The sequence below is a fragment of the Platalea leucorodia genome (genome assembly GCF_965183815.1).
Source record: "Platalea leucorodia genome assembly, chromosome: 20".
NCBI lineage: Eukaryota > Metazoa > Chordata > Aves > Pelecaniformes > Threskiornithidae > Platalea > Platalea leucorodia.
This window is the reverse complement of record NC_138842.1, coordinates 2088390-2113626: the sequence shown is the minus strand read 5'-3', so window position 1 is coordinate 2113626 and position 25237 is coordinate 2088390. Positions and strand designations below refer to the sequence as shown.

The 25237-nt window shown below is 43.8% G+C and overlaps 1 protein-coding gene across 1 annotated transcript in view; it reads right to left on the bottom strand.

Moving 5' to 3' along the window:
- Positions 1 to 594: 594 nt before the first annotated feature.
- KCNJ5 (potassium inwardly rectifying channel subfamily J member 5) overlaps positions 595 to 25237 on the bottom strand; it is a gene marked incomplete at its 3' end in the record, with an annotated part of 58365 nt that continues 33722 nt past the window's right edge. Inside the window, exons 3-5 of the mRNA XM_082330609.1 lie at positions 20388 to 20562; positions 11401 to 12347; positions 595 to 941 (exon numbers count right to left, since the gene is read on the bottom strand). Coding sequence (XP_082186735.1) covers positions 595 to 941; positions 11401 to 12340 — 1287 coding nt within the window. The 5' untranslated portion in view covers positions 12341 to 12347; positions 20388 to 20562. The remainder of the gene's footprint in view (positions 942 to 11400; positions 12348 to 20387; positions 20563 to 25237) is intronic.

Below are 25237 nucleotides of genomic sequence, written 5' to 3'. Positions count from 1 at the left end.
AAGTTGTCCTGTTAATATCGGACATTTCGCAGGAAATAAATCACGACGACTGTGATCCTGGAGGAAAACGCCAAAATCTATTCATAAAATTCATGAAGGCAAAACACTTCACTACATACCAGAGAGGTTTTTTTCCTCTTCTTTTAATTTAGCAGTAGCAATGTCTACAATACATTGACTCACAAATTAAGTGAAGGTATGAAAACACATTCTTCATACTGAAATGGGACATTCTGGACTTTTACTTTTTAAATACGCTCTCAAGGGGGGAAGAGTTCTGAACGTCCATTGAACATCTTTTAAAACAACCAGTGGTGGGAATTTCAATTTTAACAGTGATCATATTTAGTGAGCCTTGTCTATAGGGATCAAAATGCTTTGCAAACAACTGCAAAGCTCAGAACCTCACTGTACAGATAAAAGGGGAGGGAAACTGAGGCACAGTGCTGCGCAGTGACTCGCCAGGATCAAGCAGCAGGCAGCAGAGATCTGGACATAAATCTCAGCTCTCTGACTCCCAGTCAATTCCTGACTCGCCAGGCCACAGTCTCCCAGTAACCGTATGTGGGTATCTACCGCCCAGCAGTTCGTGTGTTATACAGGCATATCTTCTTTCACCTCTCCTGCTGTCCCGTTGGCTCCATTCAGTCCTGCTGGCTCCCTGCCGCCTTCCTCCTCTTCTTCCTCCTCTTTTGCTGTCTCTGCTTCTCTGCCTCCGCTCAGGAGGGTGGCACCGGAGAGGTGGCTGAGGAGCTGGCCTTCCCGGCGAGACTCGGCCAGCTCTTTGGCACAGCACACGGGAGTGTTGGTCTCGTAAGTGCTATGGAAGCTGTTATAGTCGACTTCGTAAAAATCCTTCTCCAGGGTGAGGACGGGAGTGAAGCGATGTCCCCACAGCACCTCAGTGTCCATGTAGGAGCTGCGAGCCTGGCAAGTCATCCCTGGGTAGAAACAGAGGGATGTTAAATGCAAAGCTTCCTTACATGCTCACCCAACCACTTCTTTCATTTAAAAGCGCTTTCATGTTATCTCCATACCTGATTGCTCTGATGGGACACAGAAAAGGTCTTCGCTTAATAAGCCTCACAAAAGCCTCTATCATGAAAAAGCTGAGCACTCAAAGGGATGGATTCATCGCCACGTCTTCAGACTGTTTCCTGAACCTCGCGCTTATGGGTTTGAAGTCTGGTACCACTAAGCAGCTCCTCTCTGTCCTCACATTGCTCTGCCGAGGTGTTGCTTGCGCGGCTGATATTAACAGCGCTTCTGGTGAATCGTGCTAGAACGACATCCAACCCTGCCAACGCACCTCAAACCCTGGCCCACGCAGCCCCCGAGCAGAATGAACCACCGCCCTGCGCTCCCCCCAGCCCTCTTCATCTACAGCAGCATCGGCAATTCCCTCCTGCATTTCGGTTAAGACACTAAGTTTTATAGCCCGAAAGGTGGAGAGGGCCACAAATCCTAGTGATTTATATGGCAAGCCGGCTTTTAAATACCTCTGGAGTGTTCAATCCAACTGTACTGGCTTGGCAGAACCAAAACCCACAACACCAGACAGTCAAGCTCATAAAAGCATATTGAATTGCACGTATTCATGGATTTTGGATTGAACAAACAGTATGGGCAGTATGAAACCGATTTTTGTCAAGCTGCTTCTCAGCCCCAAGGATCAGAGGTTATATATTTACTTTGAAGAAGTTTAAAGAGCAGCTTTGCAGAGCAGGGATAAGCGTTCAGCATTGGCATGACTGCGAACAAATTCTCTTGGAATCACCTGCCAATGTCAAGGCTGACTTCTCTACCAAATATTTGTCTGTTGTTTGTCCTAATTATGTTATGATTTTGGAATGGTGAAATTTGCAAAAGCTGACCTCACAAAGTCCTCCCACTGTTCTCTTTTGGAGGCTGCGAGATAGGCCTGACTGGAAGACATTCAAAACATGCACTTGATCCGGTTCCTGGCCAATACTTCCAAGTCTAACTCCTGCAGCCCAAAGTACACAGACAGAAATCTAAAGGAATGCATAGGGGGAAAAATATCCGCGTCAGATGCTTCAGGGAAGAGCATATCATGTATTCTCACCACGTGAGCTCAGCTAAGTGACTGAAATCTCAGAGTAATCAGAAAACTCCTTTCCTTAAAAAAAAGGCACCTTTGTGAAAAGCTGAATATTTTGTTCTCATAACTGCTACAGTCCATTAAAAGACACCCCCACAAGCCAGTTCCCCGGAAAGCTTTACTTGTCTCTTACCACTTTCCTTAGCTTAAAGCTATCAGGCCAGGAGTCTATGGTTGCTTTTGGTTCTTGAAAGGGGGAAAAGAGGGACAGTGACACATGCAATGCTTTGAGAGATTTCCAGTTTTCTTTCGCAGACTGAAAAGCCAATTCTTCCCCCAAGAAGATCTGCAGGAGTATTTGCTTGTGGGCAGGAACAAGCAGGGTTAGTCACAGTGATCTGGCGTGCCCGCTTCCTGGACCAGAAGGAACCAGGGAACGCAGAGGCTGCTACGAAAATTACCCCAAGTGTTGCCGTCAGGAAAGGCTCTACTGAGGTACAGCACCTCCTCAGGAAACTATCAGCTTTTGCTTTACAGGTAAAAAACAGCGTGGAGACCACGCCTGACTGTATGCTTCGGGTGACGCTGCAATGTGCAGCGTCACCTGCTCTGGCCTCCTCAGGTTTTTTACCAGGTAAAAGCTGGTTAACCTTCACTCCCTTATATCAGCTAGCGAAGAGCAGCTCGCCATGCAGGCAGCTCATGGAGTCCTGTGAATTTCTGAGTCCCGCTACAGTTTTTCTTAGGAGCGCTGTGGCACTGACACTTAATCACACCCCTGACCTCCCTGGGCAAGGGCTTTTATTACAGGCTGCTTTGGGGGTCAGTAATGCAGGGCTAATGCCATTTTCTGATGCTCCCTCATGCTGGGAGGCCAGAACGCTAGACAACCGGCAGCATGTGTGTGTATGGTAAGGAGACAGTTAAAATAAACTAGCCCTTTTTCCTTTAGACAGCACTGGTTTTGCACCAGAAATCACAAAGGCCTTCAAGTGCCTCCTCCAAGCTCTGAGGCTTTCAAAGCCCAGCAAATAAAACAGGAGAAGAGACCACTCGGGCTCCCAGAATTAGGTCCTGTGAGTGAACTGGCTGATTCTTATCATGGCTTTCCGAGTGCTGCATAAAGGTAGCGTGTAGCTTTGGTCCCCAAGGCCAAGAGGGGGTGTCCCTGCTAAATGTGGGGGCCTGAAGCATCCTAAGGGAACTCCTGCCTTATAATCAGGGCCCGAAATAGCTCTTTCCCTGGGGGGAGTACCTGACAGTGAACCTGAACCCCAGAGACACAATCATAGTTATCTCCTGCTGTAAGTATTCAATTAAGGAAGGAACAATAGAAAGCTTTCAGCAACCAAATACTGCGCACTGCCAGCTTCCTGCAGTAGCTGCTTTCTGTAACCCCAGGGGTACACAGAGCCAGCACAATAAGACAACTTGTAATTGCTCCATAATCCCATTCAAATATTCCTTTTTAGCACATGTGCAGTGGTGTTTTAATTGCATGGGGACATACTGCTTGGCAACTCCTACATTACCCAGTAAACAACGGCATTGTCTCTGCTTCAATTTCCATTAAGAGCCTGCTTTGCAGGCTGCCCTGTGCTCTCCAGCCTGGTTAATTAATGCATCTGTAATGTCCCTAGCTAATTATTGCCTCCGTAACTGCAAAAAGATGACAGAAGAGGTGTGGAAACAATAAACCTTACTTAAGAGCACATGGATGCAGCCACTTTCCACTTGCATACAATGTGCACTGTGCCCTCTGTGCTCTGAATATCTAAGTTTCAGCTTGCGGTGGGGCTGAGTAATTGCTAGACTAACATCTGTCGTACACGGCTGTGGGCTCTCTGCAAAAATCAGCAGTTTCATTTCACAAGCCTTGCTTATCGAAGTCCATGGGACATCTTGGGTGCAGTGAATCATTATGCGGCATGCTCCTACCCATCGCGTACCACGCCGACTTTGCCACTGCTGCTCTGCTTCCCCGCAGGAGCGCTGTCTTGTGCAGCCCTGGAGCGCTGACATTTCAGAGAGCACAAGAAATCGAGGGAAATTTCAAACCCCCAATTACCTTAGAAAATAATCATTGTACTTACGGCCCTGATAAAGGCTGTTAATCCTTTTCTTAAAGTAGGTGTAACTACACATATTGGTTAAATGGTACAGATATTTGGTATAGTTACAGAGAAGTGGTATTTGGTGACTTGGGCATTTCATTTAAATAAGCTTCATGCCAAAAGAATATCCTCATTTCCCCTTTGTCAGTCTAAGTAGATGTGCTTCAAAACTTATTTAAAAATAAAGTCATATAGATTTTTATTTTTCAAGTGTATCATATTTACCGGATAGTAAGACCATTAGAAGTTTAATTTTCTCCTAAACAATCTGGTTTAAAAATGAAAAAGTATGTTTGATATACATTTGTACAATCTGTCAACTGTGGAAAATGTGAAATGATATGTGAAATCTTCAGCTTTCAAGTGTTAGTTACAGCTTTCTCAACTCTTAATTCAGCAGCTTAGCTTTCAGTTGCAAACAAAGCTCAGTTTTAATTGAAACCAGAAAAAAGTTTGTACAAAGTTATAAGTAGATGCACCAAGTTTTCAATAAAGCTGGAACCAGTTCCAGGCTTTTTAGAAAGCTGGAGACCAGAGGACCGTCTCCTCGTTTCAAGTTCTGCAATAAACATTTCATAGTTTTAACGATAATTTCATTATAGCAGAATCGTAAGAGGCGGATTTTTTTGTCTGTTGGCTGGAGTCACTACATCACAGATCAATAACAGAGTTTGTGCATGTTCCTGTTTAAGGCAGCCATAGATGCCTTCCTAAATGGCTCGTTTCTGGTTTCCAGTAGATGAAAAGATACAAAATATATTGCTATGTGTATTAAACCAGCTGTTTCATTACATTCGAGAACAGAGAGAGTCACTGAGGAAAGACTGGTGTGTAAAATAGGTGTCAGGGAGCTCTACCAATAAGGCACTTTTCTGTCGTCAAAATCAGTTGGGATCAAGCCGGCTTGCATTTCCCCAAAGACAAAGGAATGTTAATACGTGCTGACAAAAAGCAGTTATTTGATGGCTCACTCAGTAAGGAGCCTGGTTTTTCTGCAGCGTACTCAATGGGAGTTGCAGATTTCGGAACGTTTCACTGCTTGCAGTGCCGCTGATTATGCAACTGGAGCAGATGCTGCTAGGAAAAGGGGAGATTGCTCCTGATTTCCAGGTCTTGTATACCCTTAGGTTACCAGTTAAAATCAAACTTCATTATCACTGGCCAAATCTAACTGCATTTGCAGCTGTTTGGTTGTCCAGAGATGAACCAGCAGTCTCTCTCCAACTGTTGGAGGATGCATATTTTTGTCAAACATACCATCATAGCCAGTACCTTTACTGGAGGTTTAATGGGAGAGGGCAAGGGGACCACCAAACATGCTCTACCAACCCAAGAAATTGCCACAGGCTTCGATTTGATCACATCAACAGTAGAGCTGAATCTCTCAGTACTGCTACACGGTCTGGACTTTCTCAGTGGGCAGAGATATCCCAACCCCTGGGGCTGTCAAGACAACATTTTTCATCAGCCTAAAATTAACTCTCCTCATTTAAATGCCACAGAGCTCAGTGATTATCTGCTGGCAAAATGTCATGTGGCTGCTGACTGTACGTTAGCCGTATTTGCAAGGCTCTCTGCAGTTCAGACACAGATATCACTGGAAGTGATTTCACTTCTCTGTCCTTGTTTTCACACACTACTGTATGCAGGGTGACTTTTCCCCTTTTACTGGATGCACATAAAGCTACATAATACATACTCTGCTCCTTCAGCTGAGCTTCACCTACGCTACAAGAGTACAGAGAAAGAGCTGATGGCCTCAGAGGTACAGCGACAGGCTGATATAAGTTAGGATGGCAAGGAGTAGTTATGAAAATTTTAAGTTCTATCACTCTAATTAAGCAATACATGTCTGTAGATTAGCATCAGCATTTGGATAGTTATAAAATTTATTAGTCCCTTTGCGTTAATTAGACCAAAGAACATCGTAACCTCCAAAAAGTCAATATTCCTCCAACTTGAAAAGGAATATTAGAAGGTAGGAGCATGGTCCTCCAATTATTTGTGCTTGTCTCCTTTAGAGGAGGACATGTCTGGGCTTGATTCACTTTGATTTTTATGCCAGAGGAGAGTAATGGGATTTTAATTTATCTGAATGCTCTCCAGGCATGTGAAAGCTCATAGGCACTGAAAAAGGACCTTATGATTTAAAGATCTTGGACTCAATTGCCATGTCTCTACCAGGCAGAACCTGAGCACCAAGCTCACACCATGTAGCTTTAGGCCCCTCGCAAAGGCATTCGTAGTGACTGCAGAGGCACCTAAGATGAGTAGCCTGCCAACGTCCACCTCTGGAGGACAATTCAGCTCAGGAAAGGGAGGACTTGAGACCTCTCTCTCTTCCCCGTAATTATATAAGCAGTTTCTGTAACAGTTCTGCAAGGTCCTTCGTGCAGAAAACTTATTTACATGCAGAATGCAAAACAAACCAACACGACAACCCAAACAAGATGATGAATGCATGAAAACTCCATTTAGTAATTTCACCCTTCCTTTGTTCTCCCATGAAAATCATGATTGAGTTCAGGATGTCTTATGTTGTGGCTACTTCTTTTTGTCCTATATTTACAGCCAGGACATTTTACTATGTTCTCTGTAAAGGTGGAGAAATTGAGGTGCAAAAAAGCTGCTGTTTGCCTACACTCTCACAGGGACAGGATGAGGTAAATTACTTCTAATCATTAAACCACTTTTTATCACACAGACTCTAAGCCAGAAATATGCATGCCTATCCTTTCCTAAGAGTTTACTAAAACTTCATTTAGTGACTGGACTAATCAGGCATCCGGCCTGTCTCTCGTGGTTTATTTAACGGTGGTGGGGAAAAGAGGTAATGAAAACCAGTGAGGACCCAGAGCGAGGTAACAAGCACCGCTGTCTCTATGCCCAGACAACAGCAATGCTGGACACTGTAGGTACGGAGGGAGGTTTGCAGGACAGCTACTGATAAATCAGGTTTGGTTAATTGTCAGTGAATAGCAGCGGAAGGGTAACGTTGGAAGAGAAGAGAGCCTCTTCAAATTATCTGCCAGAAAGTCTTGTAGGATATGCAGACTGTGTCACCGCACGGAGCGATGGCTTACAGAGCCAAAAAAAAAAAAAAAAGGACTCTGCAATGTTCTCTAATTGAATCAGCCAAATTCTTCATCATAACCCAGCTGACTCTGCACGCACATGGAAGTAGGGGTCTGAATCTCCACGGCTCCCCTACATTGCAGCAGCCTTGCTTTATACACGACGTTCAATTCAGGATCAGGAGGGTAAGGGCAAGAGGTCTGGCCAACAACAGCCCAGGCCTATTCTGTCAGCAGGATGGCTCTAATGTTTTGTTGCTACCGTGGGAAGCAGAAAGGCAGTGAAAGCGAAAATGGATTCACTTTGCAAACAGATTTTCCACCTTTCTCTCTTCCCTTTTATTGCAGGTCAAATTTGGGCCAGCTGATCTTGACAAGTGTCCCTTTCAGATACGGCAAACGAGAACTAATTCCCTAAAGTAATCTCTGTGACCAATTCATTAAGTAGGCACTGTGAGTGATGCTGCTACTGCTCTCAAGATGCCCACGAAGCAGCACTGGAAGTCAGAACACTTGTCATCTACATTGATTTTGTGGTCATGTCACTCAGCAACGATCACGACAGATCTGCCCAGAAACTTAGTCTCCCTTTGGCATTTTTTAACCACCCGTGGAGTCACAGTGCCTCAACCATACTAAAATATTGACTGGGAAGACCCCTGTCAGTGGGCTTTCTGCCGCAGCTGGCTTCACGGGTCAGGTAGCAGAATAGCCGTGGGTCCTGGAGAGCTCTCACTAGAATACTACAATGTTGCTTTACTTTTTCTGCAAAAGAAAAACAGTGCATTTTAGGCTGGCTGACAAGTTTCTTGCATGTTGCTGTTCTTCAGTGTGTTGTTATTTATCCTTTTAAAACTTCAAGTCAACTTGAAAACAAAACCATGGTTTTAAAACACAATGTTTCACTTTGTAAATAAAACAACTTGAAGTGTTTAGGAAATTCAAGTCAACTTGAAAACAAAAACATTGTTTTAAACCACAATGTTTCATTTTGTAAAAAAAAACACAATGACTTGAAGTGTTTCAACTCTTCAGAATTTGTTCTACACTTTTCATTTGAAACTATTTACCCTCTTTGCCTTCCGCTGGATCAGAATTAAACTTAAATGTCAGTGTGTTTAAAGAGTCACTTGTGTGAGAGGAGACAATACACTGCATTTGCAATATGTGTGTGGTTGGTTACAGCTATTGGAAATAGTTTTATAACTATTTTTATAATTGCTATATAACTATTCTTATAATTGCTGTCCCAAATTTTCAGTGAAAAACATTCATGCTTTTAGTCAAGACATTACACTTAAATTTCTTTAGTCATTCGTACGTTGGCAATTGCTGTTTTGACCTGCTTTCAAAACACCTTATGAAAAAAATATAGCTGTCTTTTCCCCGCCAGTGCAGGATGCATTCACGGTATGATTTGCCATCGTCTGTAAAGACGAAATAAGTTTCCATTAATTTTTATTCCTGACAACAACTGCAGAGCTGAGCCACCTCTGAGACAGCCCGCAGGACTCAGCTGCCTCTTGTGCACCATGAACGCAGCTATATATGCTGCCCTGCTGTACCTCTGAACACTGTGATGGTGGTTCCTAATTTTTCATAAGGGTTACTAAGGGAACAAATGGTCTGTTACCTTTTTATACCGCCCTGAACCTGACCAGGTTGTAACAGTGTCATGATTTAATAGAAGACACGCCGCAAGTAAATCATACCATTCCCGAAAGCAGATAGGGCTTGAACAATACGATAGGAAGGAAAGAACCTGAAGAATTTGCTTGGAGCAAATTTTAAGGTATGGAGGTAGGGATTAAAATCCCCAAACTGCTTTATCAATATGACAAAGTGTGAGAGCAAAGCACTGTGCTTCTGCAGGCCACTCTCATCGTGGCAAAGTATCACCCCCCAGTTACCATATGGCATTCAGAAAACCCTCTCAGCCTCTGAATCAGATAACGGCATCAGCTGAGGTCCACTCTGCTCTAAGTACAATGCAAACCGGCTCTTCTAGCTCCAGTTTTGGAATTTCACAGCCTGTCTTCCAAGACCGGAATAATTCATTTCCACAGATGTATGCTCCTTAACATCATTACACACTGGCCTGTACAATCCCTCTGGGCGAGGAGCCCATTTGTAAAGCAATATTATTCCTATGCCATGCTTTTAATTTTGAGGTTGTTATTGATAATGACTTCCTCTCATATATATCTAGCAGAGGCTGAGCTTTCATAAGAGGAAGGCAGTGCAGTAGCTGTTCAAACAGAATTCGATAGTGTCACTGGGTGATGAGGAAAGAGGCTTTGGACAAACAAGGAACAGCATCCCATGCTCAGATTAGGAGGTTCTAGCATCTAGTAAATGTTTAGGGTACAAAATAAGCTTCTGTTACAAATCTTTGCCTTTGATAGTCTTTTCCACCCACCCCTTCTTTTGCCACCTCTCTACAGTACTCTGCTGGGAAAGACTATTTGCCTAGTAATGCCAAATGAATTCTACTTCTACAAAATACAGTACTCCAACCTAGGTACAGCGGAATCTATACATAACTTCCCATTAGCTCTGTTTGGGAAAGTCAGCTATGGCTATTCACCTAATGACTAAAGGGAGATACCGGGAAACTGAATTAGCTCTCTAGAGAGCTGTCTTTAAGAGCAAAGGTCTGGGATGCAGGAATTTCAGAGACTATTTCCCCTTACATCTGGCTGTTAGGAGACTAACAAGGACAAATCTCAAGAAGGTAACAACATTAATAGTAAGCAAGGGCCAGAATGTGTGATACAGGGTGCTGATACCACCGAGTACTCACATCAAGCTGAAAACCCTTGCTAGTGTTTCAGAGAGAACCCATGCCTTATCAAGATGGCAAAAAACACCCAAACACCACCAAGAGAAAAAACTTGGGTTCACAGTGCCGTCTCATAACTAAAATCCTTAAACACCAAAGGACAAAACTACTTATAAAAGCTTTTTCGCATCTCTGACTCTATGTTTCCACATCTCTAGATAGCAATTCTCTCCTCAGTGCTGCCTGTAGCCCCGTTCCCCTTAAAGGCCCTGATTTGACCAAGGCTGCCAACCCCAGGCTCAGAACGCCTGCCTGAAGGGAGTGTCAGCATCTCGGGGTGCTTCAGCACCCTTGCCGTGCTAGAAGCAAAGCAGACAGAGCCTGCTGGCTCCTCCTCAAAGCCTAGAATAAATGAATTAGCTGCAAGGGGTAAAACGACCCCATGGTGCCATGCCTTTTAGGTGAGACTCCAGAATAAAGGCATCCTCCTCCCTGGCCAGACCCCTGGGAGACACACTGCATCCCACCTGTGCAAGGGAGCCTGGAGGCCTTTTGGCCATCCATTCACTTGCGAGGCACGCTGCCACCGCCCTTCTCTACACATTGGAAAGCTGAGGCACACAACTTCTCCAGATTTATTATATATGGACACAGACTCCTTTCATCGCCTGCCACAAATACACCCATAGAGGGAAACTGGGAATCAGCTGAGTGTATCTCCTAATCTACCCATTACACAGGATTGTTTTAGGCTGTTAAACAGCTGCTGGGTTGCAAGAGTCACAAAAGCAGTTTCTGTATTTTTCCTCTTTGAGCTCCTTTTGAAAATATATGTCCTGCATCACGTGCAAGTCATTCAGTTTCAGCACATGCTGTTTTATGGGATATAGTAATACTTGGGCACTTCCTTCATAGCCTCCATTAAAAAGCAACACTACAGCAATACCTAAAATAGCACAGTTAGAGCCAATTTTTAATACAGAGGAGAAATGGAAAGAGATTTGCGCCATGAATTTTGATCACTGGAAACAGCACCACAGGAGACCTCATGAATTCCTTTAGTCCATTTCTATTTTCCCATGGATCAGTTCTAAGTGATGATGGACAGTGCCTCAACTAACCCCTTCGTCTGAATCCCGGACGTATAAAAAGAGTGTGAAACACTACGACATGAGCTAAAGGACCCGTCTTTTAATTTCTAGTTATCTCAGACCACAATATTCCACCTGAATCAGTCACTAGAGAAGGACAAATCCCAACATGTTCTTCAGTCCAGGTAACACTGACAGTAAAATCTTAATGCCAAACTGCGCTCCATTTTTCCCATTCCCCCCTCAAAATTGTGACTGATTTTTGGCAAGTCCTTACCTGTCGCTTCCACCATTCCTTCCAGGATGACCACAATTTCAAACTCCTCCTTCTCCAGTTGGGTGCGGGACATCTCCCAGAAGGGGCTTTTCTCGTTGATTTCGTGTGAGATGATAAGAGGTGACACCAGGAACAATCTGTCGTCTCCAGTGTCAAATCCCACGTTGATGTCCGTTTGGTTCAAGGGGATAAACTCTCCTTCTTTGGTCTGTTTGGACTTAATCAGTTTGGCTCTAATGGAAGCCTCGACAATGTGGGAATTGCGGAGGTCTCCAACCCGGAACATGAGACAGAGCTTCTCATCCCTCATGGAAATCACTGCGTTGTTAGAAAACATGAGGGTTTCAGCCCTCTTCTTTGGTTGGCTGATCTTGACAAACATGCATCCCACCATGAACGCATTGACAATGGAGCCCAGAATAGCCTGGATCAGGAGCAGTACGATGCCCTCCGGGCACTTCTCCGTTATGACCCTGTAGCCATACCCAATTGTTGTCTCAGTCTCGATAGAAAACAGAAATGCAGAAACAAATCCACTGAGATTTTCAACGCAGGGGATCCAGTTCTCATCTTCAAGATGGTCCAGGTCTCCTCGGATATAGGCAATGAGCCACCATATGAACCCAAAAAACAACCAAGTGATGGTATAGACCATAGTGAAGACAAGAAGATTAAAACGCCACTTGAGGTCCACCAGCGTAGTGAAGAGGTCACTAAGGTATCGATAGGTTTCTTGGACATTTCCATGGTGCACATTGCACTTGCCGCTTTTCTCCATGTAACGCTGACGTGGCTTCTTACCTTCTGCTGATATGAGGCGGGTTCGGTCAGTGGCGATGGGGACGTCATCCCGAGCCTGTTTGGGAATCTTCTTAGGCTCTCTGGATGTAACTCCGATGTCCATGTCCTGGTTCATGAAGATTCTAGAATCTCCGGCCATGGCTAGGCTGCAGGAGAACAAAGAAATAAAGTTTAAGATAGGAGGAAAAGAGCTGAGACAAAAGCCATTTCCTTTTACTGTCTGAACCGTTACGACAGACCAGGGCAACAAACATTGCAAATATTAATGCTACACTGACAAACTTTGCCCCGTGCTTGGGCAGGGCGGGATGCAGGCTGGCTCTACATCAGGAAAGCTTTTCGCTAGGGCCGTGTCTTTCCTCCTAGTATGGTTTAGGGAAGCACTTTAAAAGGCTTCCGCACTTCTTTCACTACAGCCACTTGCTAAATATAATGCTGCATTGAACCAGATGTTAAATACTGAATTATAATACACAGTCTCTTCAAACATGAACCAGCTGCCAGTCGCTTTGCTTAAGGCACTACTGGAACCTCAAAAACTATGGTGATGGGCATGGTCTGGGAGTCATGAAATAGGTAAACCTTGTTACAGTTTTTTGGGTTTTGGTCTTTTTTTTTGGTCCTCAGATTTTTTTTACACCCAAAATTTACTTGAGATCACAACTAGGAGCAAAGTAAAGATACATCAACATATTTTCAAGAGGGACTGGAGTTTTTTGATGCCTCAGGTTTTGGGTGCATACCAAGAGAAACCTTAGGAATTAATAGAAAACACTGAGCACCACTGTCTACCGAAATCTTACATTAGGGTAAATTATGCATGAAGGTTTCCCTTACAGTCAGCAGGGAAAGGCACCTCCAGGGATCATTCAGATTTCAGGAGTGCTGAATCACCTTCTGGAAGTACCCACCCCCCTCCACAAATTATTCTGGGAGCCTGGGCTCCAAATGTGAAATAGGCATTTAATTTAGCATCTTGAATTACATGTCCGAAGGTGTGATGGACCGAGGCCTACTGTTAATCAGATGTATTGGAACCTACCCCTATACTTCATCTGACATTTTAGAAATGCAATAGACAGCTATTAGAAAGCCCGCTGTCAACACGCAAAACTATACTTAGCAAGATACAAATAAATAATACAAAATGATGGCTGCAATGATTTTTGCAGGTTATAATGTAACATCCTGTTTACCGAGATGATTAGATACTCCTTTAAAAAAAAACAACCACACATGCTCTATTGAAAAATGAGAGTCTTGACTCTGAATGCAGGGCACAGACAAAATCTCTGTGAAAGACTACCTAAGAAGCCTTAGGGATATCAAAGATAGAGTAGCAATATTCTCTATGGCGTTCATTCTTGCATTGTCCTCTGCAAATCCTATTAAAACCTAACTAAATCTATTACTGCTCCCTCTATCTTTAATCTTCTTATGTGTCTGTGAATGAGAAAAAGTGTAGAGATACAATTAAGAGTATCTTGGGAAAGACAATTTTAAGATTGAGCAAAGTAGCTTCATCTTTTCGGTATTAAAAAGCACAAGGGGTGGGCGGGAAGGAAGCAGAGGCAGGATGAATAAATGAAGCAACAAATTTCCACTTCCATTCTGCTGTAGCCAAGCCTGGTTAACAGCAAAGAATTACTCTTAGCCCTTGTATAAGTCACCATCAATCATTACTCCAATGAAGCAGCCAGAGCCTGTTGCTGGAACCATACCCGCTGGCTCTGTTCACCAGGGAGCCCAGCCATCTGTCCACAGCACAGTCCCAAAGCTTCTTTGTGCTGGCAAATTTGCCTGGTTTGAAGGGTTTGGGCCAGGGCTGAGCCAGTGCAGGGGTAAATAATAGGGATTAATGACGCTGGGATGGTCAGTTAGGAGGAATCAGGTTTGCTACCTGCACTGCGTATGATCCTGGACGTGGGACAGATAACCCCAGCGCTGTGCTGTCCCCTTCCTCAAACAGCAACATCAAGGATTTGGGCAGAATATTAATCCCTACCTCTATTTCTTTCACTTCTGAAGGTAGGACTCCTGAGAGCTGGCTCATGGTTTAGTTAGGTATATTTTCAGCCATTTTCTACTGCTTGTTGCAAATTCATGTCTCCTGGACCATTGGCCTGGCTCTCTTATGGTGTGTGTCTATTTACACGCGTGCACAGTGCCTGCTAGATGCTGTCAAATTATAAGGGTACATATTGCCTCCCACTTCACAACACGTGAAAGCTATGCCAAGTGCAAGTCAGAACAATCACACACTTTTTTTCCTCTCTTTAATACAGAAAGAAGCGTCCCCATCCACTGACTTAAAGAGAATTAGGTACAGAGAAGAACTTCGCTTTCTTCTTACGAATACTACTTTTGATCTTTGTTTGTGTTGTTTGATTAATCTAAAATTACTCCATTTGGACTAAAAAGCTTTTGATCAATCTATGTGTAGACATGTAAAAACAGGCAAGTGTTGCATGTTTTCAATTTAAAAAGACTTGTTTTCAAGATAATTTCATTATAAAAGTTATATTTGAAGCTGAGCTTCACTTATGCTGACACTATGTAAGAGAGAACAATCCATTTCAAGACATTAATCTATAGTGTAAGGTTTCATATTTCAGATTCGTACCAAAGAGACCAAAAGGATCTTGAAACATATTAAAAAGAACAGAACAGAATAAAAACAATCAAAAAGCCTAAATCCCTAGAAATATCACTCTGGTGAAGCAGGCTAGAGGGACTGCCCATTAATGAAAGTACAGGGAAACCTGCTTTAACTAAACCACTCAAGGGACTGGCAACGTCACTTTTCTAATGCTACTGATCTTTAACAATAGGTCAAGTGAAATCTTTCTGGAAACCTTCAGGAACACCTTACAAGTGTCCATTAAAGCAGAAAAATTCCTGCTGTTTATGAACTTTACTGACAGCTTCAGTGGCATTACAATTTCTCCTAATATTTCATCTTAAACTCTCCCACTGTAGTATAAGCATAACCTCAGTATGTGGTTATTGAAAATAATTAAGCAGATGAATCTTCGCATTAGAGTCTTTAAAAGGAATAATACTGGTTAGCGGTTTGAGCACAGGTTTGGATGTCTGAAGACTAGCCAGCTTTCTGATCCAAATCATTCCAGTATTTTTTCTCTAACCCTGAGCAAATCACTGCTTTTCCCTCTGCCTTAATTTCCCAACTGTAAAATTTGTGACACAGATATAAATGTTCTGTGAGATCCTAAGCACAAGAATCTTCTAGGAAATTTGCTGTCATTGCCTTATTATTTTAAGGGCTCTGGGAAACTTTAGCACAAATGACAAGATACTATAAAAGGAGCACTGTACCTGTGTAGGGATTTGGTTAACTCCTTCATCGTATAATCTACTGCCACCGCCATCAAGTATACACATCTTTTCTAGATAATGGTCATTACGTGCAAGCATCTCACAGAGATTTAGACTTCAGTTTGTAAATCGCTGCTCCCTCCAGCAAAGAGATCTCTGAGATGAAATTGCCTCTTATAGCCACGTGCACCGTCCTGTTTCATTGGCATTTACCATCTTTGGTTAAACGAGGCCGGGATAATAAAACTGTCACTTTTGTACAAAGCTGCTTTCCTTTTGGACAGGCTACTGCAAAAGGAGATGTGAGTCAGTGTATTATCAGCCTTGCAAAGAGGCTTTTTATCAGACTTGCTGCTGCTCAGCTTTAGCCCAGACAACAGACTCGGGGCAGGCGGTGACATTTAGGGCTCTCAGATTTCCTGAAGAAGAGTCAAGCTGGGGTTAGTTGTGTATCTGCAGGAGGCATCGTTTTGCAGAGCTGTCCACAAGCCCTGCCTCACAGAGCCGATGATAGCACCAAGTCTTCAAGACAGAAATTTGCTGAAGACATCCCAGAAGGTAAAACAAGAAAAGTCTGCAAGAAACTCCTTTCCCCTGCTGGCCATGGTGACTTTTTCAGTTTAAAAAATCACCGATCTCGCTTAAGTAAGTGCAAGTTTCAGTGGGGATAGGATGTGCCTCTGGAGAGGTCTAAACTGGCAGGCAGGAGGAGTCTGAAGACATGAATTTGTCATCAAGTTTGTTTGTGTAAAAAAAAAAACAAACAAAACTTCTTTTTGTTTGTTTTAAACCTGATGCCCATGTTTTCTTGCATTATGAGAAGAAACGAGCAACCGTTCTTTAGTAAACCCCCTACACCTACCCAAATCAGGATTCTACTTAATTCTGCCATCTCTTTTCCCAGGCAAAGAGTCCTATACTACTCAACGAGCAATTGATACAGCAGTAAATACTAAACAGCTCATTACCGAAAAACTTGACCTGGTTCTTTTGCTGCCTGTTGGACAACACGACATAAAACGGAGCCTAGGTTGCTGTCCCCAGATTCCTCTGGGGCACATATTCTCCTTTGGGTTACACTGCTGCAAGGGAATGAAATTCTTAATTGACAGACACTAGCAACATGGGAAAGTTGGTAGAGGAACAGAGCAAATTAAAGCAGTAGCACCTAAAGAGAATAAAAGCATTGATCGCTGAACATTGAGCACTAGTGGGAAGGTGGAGGAAGAAGAAATATTAGGAAAAGATGGCCTTTGACAACCTGAAGATAAATGGCTATTAGACTGACAGGTGGGGCTTTGATTTCCCTCAGAAAGGCATCTTTCCCACTATCCTTTTATTTACTGCCTGTGTATGACTGAGACCCAACAGTCAACAACACCAACACAAGATTACCTTTTGAAGCATACATATGCATGCGAGAAAAAGAAAGGCAGGTAGATTTTGTGCAAATCATGTCATCTTTCAGTTTTCTGACTTACAGAGATTGCAGCAGCTGCCTCCTGGGAAAGTGCTTGGAGATCCACAGGTGGAGGGAATGATGCAAAAGAGTTATGCTATTCAAAACCAGGGCAAAGCATTTAAGGAAACTGCACAAGAAGGGAGACCTGTGGCACTTCACTAATAAACATCTAGTTCAAAAGCCCCCTCATCCAAAGAATTGCTTCTCAAAGCGTAATCTCACTCAGCACAGAAGTAGGAAGATGCCTCTCGTTTCCTCTTGGAGTTTTCCTTAAGTCGCTGCACTGCTTTTCTAACATGCTGACAGGCGTGATTTTACAACGGAGCTCCTCTGGGGCTAGCGGAGACACCCAGCCACCAGTACACAGAAATGGGTGACTGATGAATAACTAGGCAGTTACTGAAGACGCAGGATGACTTTGTGCTTGTTACAGAGCTGGGCTGATGACAGCGCCTGTCTGCTTAGGCTTCATTAGGCTCAGAAATACCGGAACACAAGGTGTTCAGCCTTTCAAAAGAAAATACCTTGTAAGAAAATCTCTCTGGGTAGGAAGCTAATATGACACAAATAAAGACAGAGCTTATGGAGATTTGCACTTTACTTCTATCTGCTAATTACCTCCCAATCTATCCTTCTCCCCAGCAGCGGTGGGTAATCACAGTTCTAATATCCCTGAGCCCTTTCGTTGTCAGTTGTGAGGTAGCAGTGTGGCCCCATTCCCAGAGTATCCAGATGTTTCACAGTGGTTCAACGCAGGTATCACGTGCTTTAAAATTTTATTTGCTTATTAAGATCTGTGGAACAAGGAAGTGCTCTATTTCCCATATTTCAAGATGGGGAAGTGAGTCACAAAGACACTTGCTTCTTCCGCAGTGACATTGGGAGTCTGTGGCAGGGCAGGGAATTAAACCTAGAGTTTCCAAAATCCTAAACGAGCGCCTGTAATCACTGCACCACTCTTCTTCCCTTCCACCAATCCAGGGGCAGTGAATACAGCCCCTGTCTGCTTCAGGGGTGTCTAAAGATTACCCTGAAAAGCCTACATAGCCTGATCTATCAGCATGAATAACCTAGCAAGATTATTTCTAATGCCAAGAAATAATGTTTCTGGTCTGTCAATAGCTACAGGTTTCAAATAGATTTTTTCCTCCCAGCTATGGATTAAAGTATAAAAAAATCCCATACAGAACACAAGTTTGCAGTTGCATTAAATATATTGACTTCATACCAATGCAGAAAATAGCGGAGAAACTAAACTGTAATGAGAACAGAGACTGGGGTGGGTTTTTTGGTTTGGTTGTTTGTTGGTTGGGGGTTTTTTTGTTCTTTTTTTGTTTTGTTTCCAGAAAAAAGATGAAAACTAGAAAATGCCATATGAGACATCATAATGACCCCAGTGTACAGGCTATAACAATTTTTTATAGAACAAGGGCTAGAGAGCATGGAGTTTCCACAACATAAGAGGTATCTACTACTCGGTACACCACAGTTTAAATGCATAGGGTGGGCGGGAGGATATGATCCATATAACTTTCAGTCAATTACCTTATACTTCATCCAACTAAAGAAGCTGAGCATGGAAAGGATGCAATCACAATATTATGCTCTTAGGTGTTTTTCTTAATTTTGAACAGTCAAACGGTATTTTCTTTACCAACAAATAAAGCCTGAAAATAAACCAATTTGATCCTTCCACCTCCAAGGAAGTGACTCTGCCTGAGGCACTCTGCAGCCTCTCTGTCTCGGTCCTTTTACCCCAGACTCTATTTTTAGGGGGACCTTATGGCATCATTGAAAATGTGACCGTTATCTTTCAACCAACACAACCGAACAAAGAAAAAGAGACACTTTTGTCCTGACAAGACACTCCTGTTTCTCCTGCTGCTGGCTCTCTACACACAGCACACACTGAATATTGGGGAAAGCAGAACCTCAATTCTAAGAGAAAATCCTGTCCCAAGAGCACTAACGTGCCTGTTCTCCACTGTTTAGATATTTCACCATTATAGCAACTGAGAATCACTATGTAATCCACAGCCGGCTTAAAAAAAATAAAATTGAAGGACGTTAATACCACTTCACACTTCTCCAGTAACTTGGATCCAAACAGTTCAAAGATGGACTGACCAAATGCAGGCTTTTTCTGCCTCAAGATGTTCAACAGTGCTATTGAACCCATTGTGCAGACAAGAGACGATGAGTCACAGCAAGACAAACTGACCTACCCAATATCAAACTGCCAGTTAAGTGCCAATGCTCACCCCAAATGTCCAAGCGGCTCTCCTGACCTCAAACTGAATAGAAAGTGGGTGACTTATATAAAAGAGTCCGACGATTTGTCTCAGAACATGACTCCAAAACTCTCTTTGCCTTTTTCAGAGTCTGTAAATAATTGGGCTGGAACCTTCCAGAGATGGAGAATTTTCTCTCATGGGAATCAGGAATGATCCTGATCCTTTATCTCCTACTGAGTAGGAACAGTGGGGAAAAAGAACTGAACCCCAGAGGTGAAATAACTCCCCCAGCACAAACACTGCCAGACACACTTTCCACATACTATAGAAGATACTCGTCACTTGGATTGGTCGGAGAACTAGAGAGAGAAGCCCGCTTTGTTTCCCTCCGAGCTATCCTACTATAAATCCAAGGTAGTGGTCTACTTAAAAGTAAAAGGGTGCAGGAGGAAGGACCTGCTTGATTACAGAATCCCCAAAAGTCAGATGGTAAGCTTTTTGGGACAGGGACAGTTTCTGCCAATTCTCAATTGGTTCCTGAAACTCTCAAGTCAAAACCAAATGAGAGACATGCTGTATAAAAGTTAGCATGTTACTCCCAACCAGCATGTGCTAATACAAAAAGGAGGACTCTGGGAGCGTTTTTGACTGATGCAGCAGGACATTGGTAAAAAGATTAGTCATGCTTTTACCTCCCAGACCCAAACACACCCCTAGGGATTCCCCATACACTAAATTGCCTGTCCCTCTTTGACTCTAGGTGAGGATTATGGCGACAATCCACGCATTTCAAGGCTGCTTACTGATTAGTCTCCACCTGCCCATTGTATTCCAGTGTTCTCCACTAATTTGGTATCTGAGCAGTTCATCATTTTTAATGTCTTTTCCTGCATAACACCTTTACTAGATCTGACAGTGCTTTTGCCCAAGATCAGCATCTAATTCCCGGCTTCCCAAAGAGTTCCCTAGCAGCTGGCAAGTCAGACAACAGCACATCTCTAGCTCGCACCCTGGGAGGTTTGGGCTTAGAAACCCAGCGTTCAGCTGACCTAATACCTCAACCCCTTGTCCTCCTGCCTTCTGGGCTCCTGATCTTTTGCAACCAGAGAAGAAAAGTAGTGAACTGCAAAACCAAACAAAATCAGGTAACTTACTTGCTAAGAGCGGCTCTGCATCAGTCTTGTGCCTTGGCACTTCAGGGATACCAGACGGTGACAGGACTGAGAGGCAGGTAAAACAGCTGCTGGAAAAGTGTCCGATCCATGCCATCACCAGAGAGCTGGGGTCGTCTTCTGATCCCTGGGCTGTCTCCTTCCTTCTTCCCTCTGCCTGTTATTAGAAAACATTTACGTGGCACTGATGATTTAAATGCACGCACTCCTGTCCCTAGGTATCCCTGATTTCCCTTGCTCTGTCAGAGCTGACACTGGGGGCTCCAGACCCTCACCCTCCACCGCTGCAGTGCCACTTTTGCCTGTCAAATGCCTGCCTTTCCTTGTTCCTGCTCTCTCCCATACAAATGAATTCTTGGCGGTATAAAGCTTTTTAAAGGGCTGGGGCAGAGAGGAGGGAGAGGAGAGGGCTGCATGTGATGGGGAGTATCATCTGTTCTGAATGAGCAGCAAAGGGAAAGGTGGCAGGAGTGAAAGCAAAAAAGGGAGGGGTTTAAGCGGCTGCTTTGCACAGAAAGGGCTGGCTGGGGAGGGGGAAGAGAGGCGTATTCCCTGCCTTGAGAAAATGCAAGGCACTGTGCTCCCCTGTCACCGCATGGTCTTCGCCCTCCTTGCCAGTTCCCCAAGCGCTGGGTGTTTACTTCTCCTCCCCACGCCTGCTTCTCGGCTCTCCCCTTGCCTGGGTTCTCCTTTCTGGATTACTGGATGGGCTGTCATTTTTTTTTTTTTTTTTTAGGAGGTGGGGGCTGTGTTCTTGTTTTAAAATCACACAAACAGAAAGCAGTTCCTAAAAAAGGGAGGACAGGGGGAATGCAGAAGCTGCACATTTAACAGGGAGAACATGTGTGCATATGCATCAGCACTGTGGAAACTCTCTCTTCCAGGCCGGACCAAGGAATTTGGGAAGAGTGGAGAGAAGGAGGGAGAGCATGATTCCTCTGGCCCTCTTCCCTTGCCTGTCAACCATCAAGCTGCTGAAATGGTGTTTGCCGACGGAATTGTGGTGTTTGCCTGTGATCCAGCTAGTCCCAGGGAACGCTCTCACAGCTCTTCAGTGGTTTGCTGTATTTTTTTGCCTTTCTCTCTCTCTTTTGTTTTTTTATCATTGGTAATACCACACTGTCTCCCTAGCTTAGTAAAATATTTCCTCTTCTGAAAAGCAAATGTCAGGCCAGCTGCATATATGAGAGAGATCTGCCTGGCGACTGCAGGATACCTTCAGGCTTTGGTGCCCTGTTCCCCTAATCCTGTCCCCCTCTCCTCCCTAATTCTCTATTCCAGGACCACACGCACTACAGCTCATCAGAAATACTTTCACAGAAGGTTTTCTGGTCAGGAAAAGAGAACTTGTCAAAACCAAAGCACTGTACAGGAATGTGGCAGTATTGCTGGAACCTGAAAGCTCTTTTTTCCATGTTCTGCTTTGAATGATTTTCAATTTTTAAAAATTTTTCTAAAGTTACACTATTGCTAATGAAATACGTCAGGATTGGAATGACATTTTTATTTTACTGTATGGACATTTTGCAACTTATTATTTGCATGCTTGTTTCGGAATAGGAAAAAAAAATGAACTAGCAGAACTTCCTGTAGATCAGAAAATCTGATTCCTAACCATCTTAAATCTAGGATACATAACACCTTATTATGGAAACTAGACTGGAAAAATTCAGACACGCTAAAGAAAGGGAAATAACCACAGCTTTGAAAATTATTAGTAGTCCTGTTGCACAGGGGACTGGGTTAAGAAAGCACATCTCTATACACGCAGCACTTTTTACCAGTGCTCTTGTTCTCCGATCTGTACGTGAAGGTTGGATCTGGCCAGACGGGATAGGAATCTGGAGCCAGATCAAGGACTTAGGCCATTAAAAATCAGTTTTGCACATGTAATTTTGCTTTTCCACTTGTTGTTAGTTTACATTTCCCACTTCACCACGGTATAGGCAATGAGATCGGACTAGCCAGTTTGGCTCCTGTTCCGCATGCCTTAGAACCCCATCTAGGTTGCAAGCAGCACGGAGGACTAAATTCAGATCAGCAGCAGAAATATTTTCAATGAAAGTGAAAGGCATGGTAATAAACTGTTGATTAAATTCTATGAAATTATGTTAGATCTTCTGCCTGCTCATAACTGTTAGGAGTGCTCTTTTCAGCAATATTTATTTACCTTTTAGGAGTACGCCTATGACACACGAAGTATCCGTATAGAAGTGCTACTTGGGGAGTACATTAACAGTTCTGTTTTGGTTTGGTTTTTTAATAAGTGTTCAAACTTACTTAAAAAGCACTAAAGAGGAATTCATGCAGCATGAGAGTCAGTCCCCCCTAAAATCACAACGTTGGCTTTCAGAGCAGGTTAAGTCCCTGGGTGCTACTTCACCAGCACTAACGACAGTGTCACCTTCATAAAGGCATCAGCTCTGCTTCTTCTTTCATTTAATCTCTTTTAATAAGATTTGGAATGAATTTTTGTGCTAGGAAAAGCTCTCCAGCCAGCAGCCCTAGAGGAACAGCCTCTGCAAAGCTAGGGTGACATGGTCAAGGTTAGGAGAAGCTTTCCTTCCCACCTCCCACGCACGCTTACCCGAGGCATCTCAGCTACGAACCCAGGCGACAGCCTCTACGTGGGCAGGGGTCCTCCGGGCGTGCCGCGGAGCGGGCTCACAGCATGGTCATTTCTGTGGTGGCCCTTCGCCCAACTTGAGCTGCACCATTGCATTGCTCACACGCGAGAAATGGCACTGGGTTTCATGCGATGTAAATAAAAACATTTTCACGTTTTGAGCAGACTCCTATTTCTTCTGACATGAATAAAACTCTGCTAACAGGCACTGCCATCTGCTGGCACCACATCCTCCCACCGATTTCCTTCCAAACACTGACAAAAGTGGGGCACAGAGAGGGTTTAAAGCAGAGACTGGATTTTCCCAGCGCCCACTAACCTGCGAGGCTGCAGAAAGCCCTGATTCCCCAACATCTCGCATGTATTATTCAGCTGGAAAAAAAAGAGACCTCTCCCCTAACGAGATTTGTCGGTCCATGAGCGTGCATATAATTTTGACGCTTTTCTCTCTTTGCCACAGCTCTGCCAATACCTTATGCGATTACACAGCGCTGTGCTCACGCCTCTGTCCGGATGTCAGCTCAGAGGAGGGAGTGGGATCGCAGCGCTGATCCAGCGATGCCGCCCAGCACAGGCCGTAAGTGCATTTGCGTGCTGTGGTTGCTGTCTGTCACAGGGCCTGACGCACCAGACACGGTACAAAGCACAGCAAAGGCCGCAGAAAAGAGGCTGCTTGAGAGGTACCTACTGCAATCAATCAACGTTAAAGGCCTTTCAGGAGCCATTTATTTAATCACCAGAGAGAAAGTACCTTTGCATGGGTCCATGAGTGCATGCACCTTGGTAGAGTTTTGCTTCCTTGTTCCTACACTGTAAACTAGCACATTGTTTCACATATTATTTCAATAGACATCTTCCAATTTGTACTGATTAAAGACAAGCCAGACCTGAAAACAGTTTTTCAGCTGGAAACTACACTTCAGTGAGTCAGTGACATTAAATGTGCCCTTGTTAAGGTGGTTAAAAAGTTGTCAGTGGCCTCACAAGTTTGAAATACGTTAAAGAACTCTAGGTATCGGCTTGCTGCAGAAGGGCAGGTTTAACAGAAAATGGCAGTACAGTGTGTGTATACTCTCGGGCTAGTATGCAAACAAGGAACTGCAGAGGGATTGCTTTTCTGAGTTCTCTCAGTGTTTGGGATGGGATTCACCTTAGGCAATGCCATTTAGGATGCGCTGGTCCGAGTCTGAAGAGCCATGCTATTTCCTTTCTAACTGATGCAGAGAGACAGGTAGTATCAGAAGGCATCTGAATTAGACCCTTATGTTAGAATGGGATGAATGATCTAATTCCAGGAGCGCGTAGATACAAATTTCACTTCAGTGCAACATCTTGATTTTCCTGGGGGTGCTCGCAAGCTCTAACAGCTGTGCTTCACTGTTCAAAGGACGTCCAGGGCTATTTACAGGGGTGAAATTATGGCAACTGTGGAATGCTTAGCTCCTGGATTTGCAAACAGAACAACAAGATGTGGAAGAACAAACTTTAATCTCATTTTAGTATAACTAAATAGCTCTCTGAGGACATTATGTATGTAAGAAGCTTTCCTAAAACAAACAGTTTGGATTTTTGCTCGTTCCTATAGAATGCAGCAGGACAATTTTTGAGCTTTCGTGAACCAAATGGGGAGTAACCTCCATTTCCCTGGGGTTTCACTGCACATAAATGAGCTACCCCCCTCAATGAGCACAGACTGGCCCATGACATTTATTACCCAAAAGGACAGTCTTCGATCTGAGCACCTGTGACAGAATCTGTAGCTTGCTCTGAAATCAGTGGAGGCTGTCTTTGGCTTCACATGTATTGAGAGGCGAGGGAGCAACAGTGCCTTCAGGGAGCATTTTAATTCGTTGGGCAATTTGCTCTCTGGAACAAGAGATGTTTCTTCCCATTTGTCAACCATTAACCTACCATCCCACTAGAAGAAAACAAAGAGTTGTAACAGCCAGTGCTGGAAACAGCTTCTAAGATTGTCTCATCCACCTCCACTCTTCCCCAGTGCACTCAACTGAACGGGAGCTGAGCTTTCAAGTAAAGCTCTGAGAATCTAGATGTGACAGTCACCCACTCCGTCTCGACTTCCTTTTGTGTTTTGGGGCTTATTCAAACCCCAAACTCAAAATGAAACTTGGGAAGTGGGAACAGAGGCAGACAAGGGGAAGGAAACGTTTCTGTAATAAACCCAAACTCGTCCGCCTCTGTGCAG